Source organism: Ctenopharyngodon idella, chromosome 3, assembly GCF_019924925.1.
Source record: "Ctenopharyngodon idella isolate HZGC_01 chromosome 3, HZGC01, whole genome shotgun sequence".
NCBI lineage: Eukaryota > Metazoa > Chordata > Actinopteri > Cypriniformes > Xenocyprididae > Ctenopharyngodon > Ctenopharyngodon idella.
Window position 1 is genome coordinate 27,388,405 of NC_067222.1, and position 14,895 is coordinate 27,403,299.

The window sequence follows — 14,895 nt, forward strand, 5'->3', positions numbered from 1 at the left end:
AATAAACACACAGCAAAATTGACAGCGGTGGCAGCAGAAAGAAAGCATCTGATCATAGCGATGTGGATATGGTTGTACCAGCTCTGCAGTTCAGTACTTTAAATAGTACTTTATACAATGGACTGCTTTAAAGCAAACAGCTTTACAGTATTAAATATAAAACAAACAGTCATTCAGTCATGGAATGGACTATGCACTTTCTGTTGTTAAATAGTTTAGAAATTAAAAACTGCTATACTGTGAACCTTTAAAACATTTACACATAAAGAATCCTGCAGTCACTTTACTATTTTCCCTTTATTTAGATTGCACAAAATAGTGATTAGTGATATAAATGCAAATGATACTGTATTGATTAAATAAAATAAAGTTGCTTGTCAGGTTTTATGCATATGGTTGTGTTCTTTATGACCGTTTCTTCTAAAATTAGATCTTTCTAAAAAAAAAAAAAGAAATATAGCAATATATCGCCTTTCTTACAATTTTGCAATATATCACAATATATCGTATCGTAACCCCTGTATCGTGATACGTATTGTATCGCCAGATTCTTGGCAATACACAGCCCTAGTCAAGAGCAGTGAGTGATTTTGTTTTGTTTTTTTGTTTTTTTTCTTTTTCTTTTTTCTTTTGTTGTTTGACAGAGAGCAGCAGGTTTGCTCTATTAGGCTGCTGTCCCTTTAAGACCTAATGCACGGATCCTATTGACACGCATCCGATTTCTTTCTCAACTGATAACGTTCACTTAAGACATAACCGACTGTGTTTACATGAATACTCGTCAAGACAGGCATTTTGAAATAACTGTGTGTATTTGACCGTTCGAGTGTGAAAGCGAACTGAAGGGATCACACACTGTCAGAGAGGCAGTTTGTGCGCGCGCTTCGGGTGTGCTTGTCAGCAGACAGCGTGAGACCTCAAGTCGTTGTTTTCTGCAACTTATTGATCTTAATAACTCTTTTTTTAACGTCACGTAAGTAACAGTTGCATGCTCAGTCTATTCTCTGCTACATGCGTCGACCTAAAACTTTGACATTTCACATGTTTTAAAGTAGCCTATTAAAATCATTCAGATATCGCATGCAGTTGCGATATGCATATCGTGATATGTACATTTGCGATATTTCGTTAATTTCGATATGTCCTACTGATTGCATAACTCACGTTACTTGTAATGCGTTACCCCCAACACTGAATAGAACCATATGTCGTGAAAATTAGATTGGATCCCAAACCTATCAGTCCCTCACCTCATGGATAGTCAAACTTTCAAAATCAATTCGAAAAGTAAATGTTACAAGCTGTGTTTGCCACCTCCAATAAGAATCATTCACACCCGTGTGATCATTCCTGACCCTGGACCAGAAGAGCTCCAATCATCTAAGACAGCTTTATTGAAAGGGACTGAACCCGACGTGCTAAACGTGTTTTGTGGGTGTAAATGATTTCTAATTAGATGAGCACTCAATTACAACGATTGCTCTCTGAGTAAGTTAAGCAAATTGATGAGGCTAATGCTCATTTCACAGAGAGATTAATTGAGGCTACGCGGAGTCTTCACCCTTCTGTCTGGAGATAAGGACCACAGACACCCTGCTAAAGCCAGGAGGACATGGAATAATGGTGGTTGGGCACCACAAAGAGGGAGGTTCCTTGAGTCTTTTGTGTCCAGGGTGGTTTGATAAGATATGAACGGAGCCTTTGTTGATAATTGGGTGTTGTTCTCTTCTGTCCTGTGGACATAAAGTGATGAGACCTGGGAAAAGTTGGGAGAGTGTAGTAGATATCTTTACTGAGAAAGGGAGAGATAGACACAGAGCATCTGGTGGTGAGATCCTGTTATTGTTAGTGCAAAGGAAAGCCCCAGCTTCACAGGGCCTTGACCAGTTACTCTCCACAGCCAGCAGAATGGAAACGGAATAAGGATGAGGCTGTTTTGAGCTCTTTGGGGGGACAAATAGACTCCAAGCAGGAAACAGTTACAATGGAATTGATGCCCTCGGATATGTTATAAATGTCAGTCATTATTAGCATAATCACACGCACTCAATATTATTTTTGTTTTTTAATTGTTAAAAAAAAAAGATCAGAACAAATGTTTGACCTCCTTTTTAATGACAGGAAAAGGAATCTACTGAATTGCAATTCAGTAAAGGTTTGAAAATCAATTCAAGAATGCATTATGGGAAATGAAGTGTTCTTCTACCCTGTCTATTAGATCCACGCGGGGTAAAGTTTGGGGTCAGTAAAATGTAGTATGAATTTTTTTTTTTTTTTTTAAGAAATTAATACTTAGCAAGAAAGCATTAAATTGATCAGAGTATAGGTCAGAGTAAAGGCATTTATAATGGTGCAAAATAATTCTGTTTCAAATAAAAGCTGTTCTTTTGAACTTTTGAATCAAAGAAATCTGAAATACAAAATGCATTGTGGTTTCCACAAAATATTGAACAGCAAAACTATTTTCAATATTGATAAAAAATAAGAAATGTTACTGGAATACCAATATTAGAAACATTTCTGAAGGATCATACATGTGACACTGGACTGGAGTAATGATGCTGAAAAATTAAGAATAAATTAAACTTTAAAATGTATTAAAATATAAAATATGTATTTAAACATTTTTGATCAAATGAATGATGCCTTGGTTCAATTCAATTCACATCTATTTATATAGCGCTTTTCGCAATACATATCGTTTTAAAGCAGCTTGACAGAAAATGCATGTTTCTACGTTCATAAGAGACTTAAACCTCAAACTTTTGAACGCCAGTGTGTAAAGGTTTAAATTTTACAGCTTTTTACACTTTTTTTTTTTTTTTTTTTTTTTTTTTTTCCCTTTACAGCAGAATTGAATTCTATTTTCATCATTGAATCATTATTTTCCTGTTTTTCACTGTAAATCTGCTTTAAAACAATTTATATTGTGTAAAGCGCTGTATAAGACGACTTTTATTTAACAGGCTTAATTTGTCTTGACACAGTATATATATATATATATATATATATATATATATATATATATACACTATATAATATATACACTATATAATATATAGTTAAAGGTGGTGGTAAGTAGTGGGGGTAAGGTGGGGTAAGTAGTTTTTCAAAAACACTGGAAATTAGTCGGGCCGACACCAACAACAAATGTGTAACCAGTCAGCATTAGGGGGCATATGACGGTTGAGGACGAGCAAGAGGGAGATTTGAAGAAAGACTGCAGAAAGAGAGATGAGACAATACGAAAGAGCTCAAAAGTGCTTTAGGACCCATGTTAATATTAGAAAAGCTTTCCAGCGCTGGAGAGAGCTAAGCGGGAAGGCCTGAAAACAGACGCGGAGGCTGCTTTGATTCCACTTCACATGTGAGTAACACTGGATTTGAGTGTCATTGATTGTCTGGAGCTGCTGTGCTGTAGGCGACTAACAATGAACACTTGTTTGTGTTTACTCTTGTGTACTGTACGTTCATTTTTTTGTGCTTCCTTGTCGTTTGTTCATCATCTGCGCTTTATTTTTCATGAAGTATTTTGTAGCACGTCAGCTGTGATAAACAGACATCCACTCTCGCATTGCGTGTGTAACAGAGACCAGATAGTGAGAGTTGAGCAGGTAAACCACTGCACACTGACGACTGCTAAAGAATGAGGTGTTTAGCGTCATTGATAGTGCATTCGCCTCACCTGCCAGCAGCGAACAGGCCAGGGTTTGAGACCAACTCGGAGCAGGATGGTTAGGATTGGAGGGTGAGTTTTGGAGGCGGAGCAATGAAGAGAGGGGTCGGTTTGTTTGGACTGATTTCAAATATCAACAATGTCCAACAGTGTTTTTGGAAAAACTACTTACCCCACCTTTAAAATTTAGTTCAGTATAGTTTTTAACTTCTTTCCATTTTAATTGTACTTTTAAATTGCAAATTTGCATTCTGTTTGGTACCTCTGTTTAAATTCAGAGTTTGAATTGAAATTTAAAAGGTTTTCTCAATTAAATTATGAATGACACATCCCTTCCACCACTTTGTCTACATACAGCAAAGCACCACCTTACACAAACATGGTGGGTATGTGAGACCTGTCACAGATTACATGCTAATAAAATGTCAGCATCCCATTGCTGAGATCCTGGAGAAGACGTTGTATCTGTGTGTCAATGTGGAAGACATTTAGATACATGAATTTGTTCCTTTCAGAGCCGGAAAACCTACACTCTTAATAATAAAGGTTCCACAAAAGGGCTTTCACAGCAGTACCATGTAAGAACCATTTTGGGTTTCCCCAAAGATCCTTTGGGTGAAAAGCTCTTAAAAGAACCTTTTTTGTGCAAAGAATACTAAAGAACCTTTTGTGCAATAAAAAGGTTTAATGGATCTTAAAGGTTCTTCATGGAACCATAGATGCCAAGTTACTAACCTTCATTTTTTAAGAGGGGGTAGAGAAGGTAGAAAAACACCCAGGGCCCCCTAACCAGATCCTAGCCACACCTAGTGCCTACAGCTTCAATAGCTGGACTCTGATCCCAGGAGAATTTCAGCCATTTTTCTGGCTGTCTTGTTGACTCAGTGCTGTAGCGTGCAGCTGTGATGGAGTAATTAACCGTGTGCAACAGACATGTTATTAGAAGCAGAGTTTGGATAAGATTTTCCTGCAGGATACCTGATACGGTGTCTGATCTGGAAGCAGTACTCTGTGTAAAGGCCAGGACCATCAGTATTCCCACAGTATGGTTTAGCGCCTGTAGGCATGGCAATTTGTCTCAGCTCCACCAACAAACAAACCCAGGGGAAACGGTGCAAGGCTGGACTTGTAATAGTGGCAAGGCTGATACAAAAGAGCAAGAGTTATGGCTTGTGGAAAGACAGCAGCTTTATGTAATGACTTTTCTGGCCAACCTGGAAGGCAAGGCAAGTGTTTGTGCTCAAACATGCATTAACATACATGAACTCCCCCTTTTCGCTTTTGACACAAGCACACACAGACTCGCTGATATGTTCACTTTGGGAACATGATGCTGCCTGCTCATCGCGTTTCCCTGTGGTCTTTCCAATCAGTTGCGTAAAGCACAGGAAATATAGGTCAGACAGCAGATGTGCTCTCAACTACAGGACAAATCACACCCTCTTTTCAACGTGTCAGGATCAAACAGCGTAGCCGGGGGTGCAAAAATTCTGCTTTCTAAACGTCTCTAACCTTTCTAGAGGAGAGGAAATGTGGGAGACGGATACCGCTGTGCTCCGTGGTGGTGTATTGTGGGGTCTGGCGAGTACGTGTAGAAATGTATGTGAGTGAGCTTACATGTATATGTTTGGAGATTTGCATGTGTATATGTATATAGCATGTAAGGGTCAGTGACCAATAAGGATGTCTGGGATGATGAATGGGTTGGGTTGATGACTTAAAAAAAAAAAAAAAAAAGTCCTGAAATGTAATCTTTGCAATCTTTTTACAATTTTCTCTAATTTTTATATGATGGGTATTCAATCTGACATTTTTAATGGAATATTTTCCTTGCATCTGTTGCATTCCTTGCAACAGTTATTATTTTCAAAAATGTATTTCAAAGTTTAAAAAAATTTGAGCCATGCACAGCATAAAATTATGGTCTTTATTATACACTACTGTTCAAACATTTGAGGTCGTATTAATTTTTTTAAATATTTTTGAAAGCTCTTATGTAATTTATTCCTATGATGTCAAAGCTAAAAATTTTTCAGCATCATTATCAGTCTTCGGTGTCACATGATCCTTCAGAAATCATTCTAATATGCTGATTTGATGGTCAAGAAACTTTTGTTATGATTATTTGAAGTTGAAAACAGTTGTGCTTCTTAATTTTCTTTGGAAATTTATACATATTATCAGGATTCTTGGATGAATAGAAAGGTCATAAGAACACCATTTATTAAGAATAGAAATTTTTGTAACAAAACGTAAATGTCTTTACTGTCACTTTTGATCAATTTAACGTGAATCTGCTGAATATAAGTATTAATTTTTCTCTGCCCCAGAAAAAAAAAATATATAAAAAAACAACTTACTGACCCCAAACTTCTGAATTTCTAATTATATATTTAAATCCCTATAATATATCCTGAACAAAAAGGTGAGCAACATTGACAGCTTGCATATATGTTTCAATGTGAAAGAGCACCACAAAGGGGAGAGATTGTCGGGGGAAAAAAGCATCCCTGAGCAGTGAAAATATCAGTCTGACATACTGCTGAAGTGTCTGTGATATACTCTCTCTCTCTCTCTCTCTCTCATTCCAGTCATTTTCTTACAACAGCAACGCAATCTCATTCTCTTATGACACATTCATTGAGATTGACCTACATCGCTTTGGATAGTAACTGCAGCTTTAAAGAGAAAATGGATAGTTTGATGGATGGATTGTAATTTTTCCTTTTCATCAGCTGCAATTCTGGCATACAGGTTCTCCCTCCATGAAACTGCAGTGCCTGCCTTTGTTTGATCCAGTAGTTATCAGATCAACCACTAGGGGGTAGCAGCATTCTCATGTCAGATTACCCCAACTGATTGAAATCCTTTATTCTAAAAGATTCATTTACTCGCTCGAGTGAAAACATGCTTTCTCACATTCTTTTAGAGTGATGCTAATACGTTTTCAAAAAGCTGTAATCAGCTCTTCACGCACGCCGCTTTGAGAGTGTGCTCTTTTTTGCAGGAATTTATACGCTATACTGAAAGATGCTGATTTGTTCTTATTTCACTTTATACGAGACTCTGATCACACAAAAACAATAATTAAGAGTCAATTATTCCAGAGTGCCTGGAGCAAAAAAGAGAGAGAGCATGATTTTTATCAGACCAGGAGCGTATGTTCTACATACTAACTCAGTTGGAGCAAACAGGAGTTCTCATTCTCACTGGTGTTAAGCACCATTTTGGTCAAATCTCCTTTGATCCCATATAGATGCCCGATCTCTAGTGACCCCTACGCAAACCCCACTCCACATCATAGGATAAGGGTGGGATTGTGAAATGCTGATCTGGCAAGGCAGCTCATCTGGAATGCTGTTCCCTTCATCTATGTTCCTCTGCAAATGAGTGGGTTAACTTACACATTAGCACAGATTAAGGGTACAAATGAGACCTTGTGTCACTAATGGGGGTCAAAAGAGGGGAAAGGGTGGAAAGGAAAGGGCGAACACCTTAGGGTACTAGGGAACTGTAGCTCTGTTCTTTTTAGCTTATCTGGGTATATTTTGGTTGGTGCATATGACTGATTGCTTATTTGACTTACTATCTCTGATGTGGCGGGATGCATGCTATTATTGTATTATATTATATTATATTATATTATAATGTTCTTTTATATATTTTATATTTTATGTATTAATATATTCATATATATATATATATATATATATATATTTGATTTGTGTATTAATTATATTATATTATTAATTTTTTTATCTTTTGTAATTTTTTAGGTGCTTAAAGGATTAGTTCACTTTTCAAATGAAAATTAGCCCAAGATTTACTCGCCCTCAAGCCATCCTAGGTGTATATGACTTTCTTCTTTCAGATGAACACAATTGGAGAAATATTAATAAATATCCTGACGCATCCGAGCTTTATAATGGCAGTGAACAGGGGTCATGAGTATGAGCTGAAGAAAGTGTCTCCATCCACATCCATCCATCATAAATGTGTACTCCACACGGCTCTGGGGGGTTAATAAAGTCCTTCTGAAGCGAAGCGATGCATTTGTGTAAAAAAAATATCCATATTTAACAAGTTATGAAGTAAAATATCTAGCTTCCGCCAGACCGCCTTCCATATTCAACTTATGAAAAAACGGAACTGGCGTCGCGTCGGTTAAGCTTTTTTCGTAAGTTAAATAGGGAAGGCATAGGACGTAGAGTAAGCTTTTTGAACTGCAAGAGTTTTACACTTTCTTTGTAAGTAGAATATGGAAGGTGGTCTGGCAGAAGCTAGATATTTTACTTCATAATATGGATATTTTTTACACAAACGCATCGCTTCTCTTCAGAAGGCCTTTATTAACCCCCCAGAGCCGTATGGAGTATGTTTATGATGGATGGATGTGGATGGAAGCACTTTCTTCATACTCATTGATCCCACTCACTGCCATTATAAAGTTCGGATGCGTCAGGATATTTATTAATATATCTCAGATTGTGTTCATCAGAAAGAAGAAAGTCATATACACCTAGGATGGCTTGAGGGAGAGTAAAGCTTGGGCTAATTTTCATTTGAAAGTGAACTAATCCTTTAATGTTAATTTATGTTAAAAATGATTTTTATTGTTTTTAAAAAAAAAAAAATTTCTTCTTCTTTTTTTTTTTTTTTTTTTTTTGCTGTTGATTAAATGACCCGGCACTGTGTCAAAGGCATTTTTGAACGTACAAATAGTCTGTGTAATCTGTCAATTAATATAACACCATAAAACTGAAAAACTACTTGCATTGAAAGCAAATTAGAGGGCGGCCCAATTAGGAAAAACATTACTAGATGCTACTGTCGTTTCTATGTAACCAGCCTTTGCTCTGGGCAGGGGTGGTGCAGTCTTCATCTGAATGTTTTTCTTCGGCTCTAAGCGATGTGCTGAGTCTCTCGCCCTGACCTGTTGGGTGTTTACGTGTTGACACTCGTTATGATGGGACTCTACATTCCTGGCAGAGGCCTTCTTGGAGTTGGCATGTTAGTAAAACACTACTTGAGATTTTAAAATAACTTTTAAGTTTAACTTTCAGATTTCACTTGAAAACATTAGTAAAAAGAGAACATCTGTGACACTTCCCCTTTTCGGACCGCTTCCACTTTTGTAGATTTTCTAGAGATTTAGCATAGCATTTGGGAATTTTTAGGTGGGGTTAGTAAAGGGGCATTTTTTTTAATGTTTTGCGCTATTTACAGTCTGTTGTGATTAATTCATTCAACTAGCCTGTGTGACCAATAACTGGGGCAATATGGAGGCAAAAGGAGTAGTATTTGGTCATGTGATTTCAACATGGCAACCCCCATAAGTGCAACCTGCTCCATGTATGCCTTTATTAGGCTACTGATTTGGCAGATTTTTTTTTTCTTTTAATTTGCTTTGTGTTAAAAATACAGAGTTTCAAAAAATGTTTCAAAAACCCATCAAATTGCAATGCCAATGTTTCATGAGTCCTAAAACATTTTGTTGTATTTCTAGTGTAGAAGGTCAAAGTTCTGAGCCTTCTGGACCCACATTTTCCCCAGCCCGGATGAGGGGGAGAGGGGAAAGGTGATTTCCTTTTGGACAGCATGACAGGGCTTCCTGGAAGGGTCATCCCTCCCAAAGAACAACTGCATCCTGCCCTGAGAATGAAACGAGACTCAGTAGAGCCACATATGTTGTGAAAACATGCTCTGCCCTAATGATACCAGCATAGTGAGCCATCTTGAACCAGTGCTAAAGAATCAGCTATTATATTATCCAAATGAATTCGATTAAGTCTCTCTAGGGAGCAGGCGGTCCATAGTTAGTAGTAAAAATTATGAAGTCACCTTGCGTTTATTGATATACTTTTCTGAATGCCACTAGATATATTAAGACTGTTTATAATAACTGAAGAATGTTAGTGCAACTAATACTATTATAGGCCATGACACAAACACAAATACAGAGGGAGCGAATATGAAAGCAAGCGTTGATCATGTGTTTGTTTCTCCTAAATACATCCTCTTGGCAAGAATCCATATGTAAATTTTAATGGAAGCAAAATAGAAAGTGAAAATAGAGAAGTGTGTGGAGGCGTTTGTGTGCGTGGGTGTGCTTGTACTGTATGCACTCATTTTTGCTGCTTTTGGAAATTGTGCCAGAAATCAGAAACAGCAGCTGTCAGGGCAGGACGCGAATCAGCTCTTTGTGCACTGTGGATGGTAAGTTGCTCTTTGTCATCCTGATTAAGCTTAATCATCAGCTGTTACTAAGCATTTGTTCACCTCAAATCGGTTTGATGTGAAGGACACTTTACGCATGACTGTCATAGTGTATAGTGACTCCCTCAGATCAACAGGTCACTGTCAAACAATGACAGCCTTGATTTGTGATGACTGTGAATGAATTGAAGTCGAACTCTTGCTTGATATAGTTTACCTACAATGGGTAGATGAGTAGGCAGGTTGGTTGGTTTGTTGTTTAGTTTAGTCAGTTGGTTTGTCAGTTTTATGTGTAGTTATTTATTCATTCAGTTAGTTAGTTAGCAATTCAAGCTAAATTATTACAGTCTGACCATGATTTAAACCAGTGAGTTAGTTGTTTAGTAGGGCTGGACGATTAATCGAAAAGTAATCGAAACCGAGATTCAGAACCTCTAACCGACGTAATTTTCCCATGTCGGTTATTTCGGTTTTTTAATCCTGTTAATACTTCCCCCTTAAAAACATACTAGCGCGTGTGTAGCCACGTGACTCCGCCCCGTCTAGTCAGTAGCATAAAAGCAACACGGAGGTGAACGTCGGTTCAACACATAGTGATGGCGCGCGAGCGGTGAGCCTTGCGTCTTCACTAAACTTTGTCAGTTGTATTTGTTTTAAGGTTTGCCAGTTCGGACATTCAAGTGATTTTAGACGATTGGATGTATATTATTTCGAGCTACCGTGCTCGTGGAGCTGCATTGTGGCACGAACACTCATACAAACAGTAGCTGCGCAAAATGTGAAGATCGCGCGCACAGAGAGGAACGCAGAAACTAGTTTTCAGCGCTGTCCTGTGATTTATCACTAAAGTAGCTTAGAAACTCAAAACTTATTATAGCATATATTTTTCTACTTTTGAAGGAACTATTTTCAACCCACAGCTTCACAATTAATAGAGAGACGGTATGACTAATTCACATCGCTCTCATTACTGGTACTGTGCTAATTTATCTGTATGTGATTTACAAATCTGTAAGAAATGTTACAAACCATAGATAAAATAACTGCTGAAAGTAAGCTGTTATATCAGATCACTCTTTCAAAAGAAAAAAATATCCCACCTTTAATAGTCAGTCATATTTACAGTATAAACACTGTCAGTGAACTATGAGGGCAAAAAAAAAAAAAAAAAAAAAAAACCTGAAACACAATAATTGTTCATTAATCGTAATCGAGGTAAAATGTTCAATTAATCAAGGCTTTGATTTTAGGCCATAATCGTCCAGCCCTATTGTTTAGTTTAGTTGGTTAGTCAGTTTGAAATAGGTAGTAATCCAAGTCAGATTATTAAAGGGTTTGACCAGTCCATGATTCAGGCCAGTTGGTTTGTTAGTCAGTTTCATGTTTAGTTAGTTAGTTAGTCAGTAATGTAAGACAGATTATTAAGGAGTCTGACCAGTCCAGTGATTGGATTAGTTGTCATTTGGATGGTTTGTTGTTTAGTTTATTTTAGTTCATTAGTCAGTTGGACGTTTAGTTTGTAGTTAGTTATTAATCCAAGCCAGATTATTTAGGGGTTTGACCAGTCCATGATTCAAACCATTTGGTTAGTTAATCAGTTTAATGTTTAGTTAGTTAGTTAGTTTTTAGTAATGTAAGACAGATTATTAAGGAGCCTGACCAGTCCAGTGATTGTGTTAGTTGTCATTTAGATGGTTTGTTGTTTAGTTTATTTTAGTTCATTAGTCAGTTGGATGTTTGGTTTGTAGTTAGTTAGTAATCCATCCAGATTATTTAGGGGTTTGACCAGTCCATGATTCAAACCAGTTGGTTAGTTAATCAGTTTAATGTTTAGTTAGTTAGTTAGTTAGTTAGTTAGTTAGTTAGTTTTTAGAAATGTAAGACAGATTATTAAGGAGTCTGACCAGTCCAGTGATTGGGTTAGTTGTCATTTAGATGGTTTGTTGTTTAGTTTATTTTAGTTCATTAGTCAGTTGGATGTTTAGTTTGTTAGCCAGTTGGTTTGTAGTTAGTTAGTAATCCAAGCCAGATTATTAAGGGATTTGACCAGTCCATGATTCAAACTAGTTGGTTAGTTAATCAGTTTAATGTTTAGTTAGTTAGTTAGTAGTATAAGACAGATTATTAAGGGGTCTGACCAGTTCAGTTATTGGGTTAGTTGTCATTTGGATGGTTTGTTGTTTAGTTTATTTTAGTTCATTAGTCAGTTGGATGTTTAGTTTGTCGTTAGTTAGTAATCCAAGCCAGATTATTAAGGGGTTTGACCAGTCCATAATTCAAACCATTTGGTTAGTTAATCAGTTTAATGTTTAGTTGGTTAGTTAGTTGTTAGTAATGTAAGACAGATTACTAAGGAGTCTGACCAGTCCAGTGATTGAGTTAGTTGTCATTTAGATGGTTTGTTGTTTAGTTTATTTTAGTTCATTAGTCAGTTGGATGTTTAGTTTGTCGTTAGTTAGTAATCCAAGCCAGATTATTAAGGGGTTTGACCAGTCCATGATTCAAACCATTTGGTTAGTTAATCAGTTTAATGTTTAGTTGGTTGGTTAGTTAGTTAGTTAGTTAGTTAGTTAGTTAGTTGTTAGAAATGTAAGACAGATTATTAAGGAGTCTGACCAGTCCAGTGATTGAGTTAGTTGTCATTTGGATGGTTTGTTATTTAGATTATTTTAGTTCATTAGTCAGTTGGACGTTTAGTTTGTTAGTCAGTTGGTTTGTAGTTAGTTAGTAATCCAAGCCAAATTATTAAGGGGTTTGACCAGTCCATGATTCAAACTAGTTGGTTAGTTAATTAGTTTAATGTTTAGTTAGTTAGTTAGTAGTATAAGACAGATTATTAAGGGGTCTGACCAGTCCAGTGATTGGGTTAGTTGTCATTTGGATGGTTTGTTGTTTAGTTTATTTTAGTTCATTAGTCAGATGGATGTTTAGTTTGTTAGTCAGTTGTTTTGTAGTTAGCTAGTTATCCAAGCCAGATTATTAAGGTATCTGACTGATTATATCCAATTATTTGGTTGATTTGTGGTTTGGTTTATTTAGTTTAGTAGTAAATGCTGCTCAGCTAACATATATCTATGTGACATGCATAATATTACAGTGAATATACACTATATAAACATTATGCATAATATACCGTATAAAGTATGGTATCTAACACTGAAATGAAGGTTTAATTGCATACTACATGTACTTTGACCAGATGCTATCTAGAGGAACCTTTTTAGGGCCTTGTTCAAATTCAGTAGAATCTTGTTGTGCTCGGATGCTCTTCTCTTCTGATAAGTTCTCAGCAGAAAGTCCAGCTGTGCATCAGCTCAATTTAGAAGAAGATCTAACAGATGTCTGGTAGTTTGCCACTGTCCTCCTGCTATGTCCTCACCTGTCCCTCCCTCTGTGTGTGGAAGAAACTGAGAAGGCACCGAAGGACGGGGTCAGACTTCGGGAATCCGTCTCTTCCGTCTGCCATGTCCTTTTAAGTATGCTTGGATTAGGATGAGGTTAAGATGCTTTAATTGAATTTGCCCCTTGAATCCCACACAAGCAAAGCTGGAGAAAAGAAGCAGAAGCTTTCTCACAGTGTGTCTCGAGAGATATCCGCTATAACTCGATACTTCCAGTCTCTTTGGGGAGGTTACCCTGGAAACAGTATGAATGAACTGACAGTGCCTGTGCGTACATGTGCTTTTAATTAAAGAGGAGCGGTAATAGAGACATTTAGTGGCAATTCACTGTCCCTTGTGACACAGCAAATGCATACTTCCTCCCCCTCTCTTCCTCTTCCTCTCTCGCCTTTTTGCTCAACCATATCAACATCCGTAGAAATCAGCGGGTTCGTTTTCATAACCTCTGTTTCTACAGCCAAAGATTTTATGAAATTAAAAACATAGTTCACCCAAAAATGAAAATTCGGTCATTAATTTCTCATGTTATATTCTTTCTTCTGTAAAACACAAAAGAAGATAATTTACTTTTTTTTTTTTTTTTTTTTTTTCTTTTTTTTTGTCCGTCCATACGATATTGTTTTTGGACCCCACTGACTTTCATTATATGATTAAAAAAAAAAATTCAAATTATATTCTTTTTTGTGTCGCAGAAGAATGAAAGTTCTACAAGTTTGGAACAACGTGAAGGTGACTAAACAATGACAGAATTTTCATTTTTGGGTGAACTATCATTTTAGATAGGGCAAGTGTTATGAAATTGTTACTTTAAAAAAAAAAGTCACTTACTTTGCACATTTTTTAGGTTTGTTCTTATCAATCCCTGTCACAATAAGTGGCTCAGATTTATTGTAAGTGTAGCTTATCATGCAGAGATGTCCAGAGTGTGTGGATTCGAAGAGGAAAAGATGCATTAGTCATCAGATAATGACCTGGAATGACCAGAACGATGTGGCGGTGGAGAGCACTTTGTAGGAAACTCCATTAACAAACCTCAGTCAGTTAATTAGCTGTAGACGCAGCGGAGCATACAGACCCTGCATGTGGCTCTGAGCTTTGCGAAAGGCTTTTAGATGAAAGTGATGAATTGCTGTCATTGGGCTTGTTCTATACTTTATCAAATGATTAAATATTGAATGTAAAATAGACAGCTCTCGCCGCATGCAAAGGTCATTTTCCGATTGCCACATTAATCAAAATGCTTTTTCCTGTCAGCGGTGAAGAGAGAATTCCCAAAACAGCTGAGATGCGCTGTGTGGTGATATGCTGCAGGCACAAGTGTGTGTGTGTGTGTGTGTGTGTGTGTGTGTGTGTGTGTGTGTGTGTGTGTTAGACACTGTAGGATGGGAATTTACCTCTTCTGGAACCTTCCGCAACCTCTTTTAGTTCATTCCATACCGTATTTCCATTCATGCATCCCAGCAGATTGTATTCAATTCACAAGGATTGCATTTCCATTTTTCTACTTTACCTGCCTGGGATTGTGAAAGACATTTCCTAGTATCTCAAGGGTGGGATTTTAACAGAGACTTGTGCTGATGACATAAGGAAAATGGATAAACA

General features: G+C 37.0%; 1 protein-coding gene across 2 annotated transcripts in view; it reads left to right on the forward strand.

Annotated features, from left to right (window-relative positions):
* The window catches only part of septin12 (septin 12), a 66,929-nt gene that overhangs the window by 22,232 nt on the left and 29,802 nt on the right, over window positions 1-14,895 (forward strand). Inside the window, exon 1 of one of the 2 annotated variants that reach the window (XM_051886604.1) lies at window positions 9,734-9,892. The exons of the other annotated variant lie outside the window; for it this stretch is intronic. Coding sequence (XP_051742564.1) covers window positions 9,796-9,892 — 97 coding nt within the window. The 5' untranslated portion in view covers window positions 9,734-9,795. Of the gene's footprint in view, window positions 1-9,733; window positions 9,893-14,895 lie in introns of those variants that run through there. 2 annotated transcript variants of the gene reach the window in all.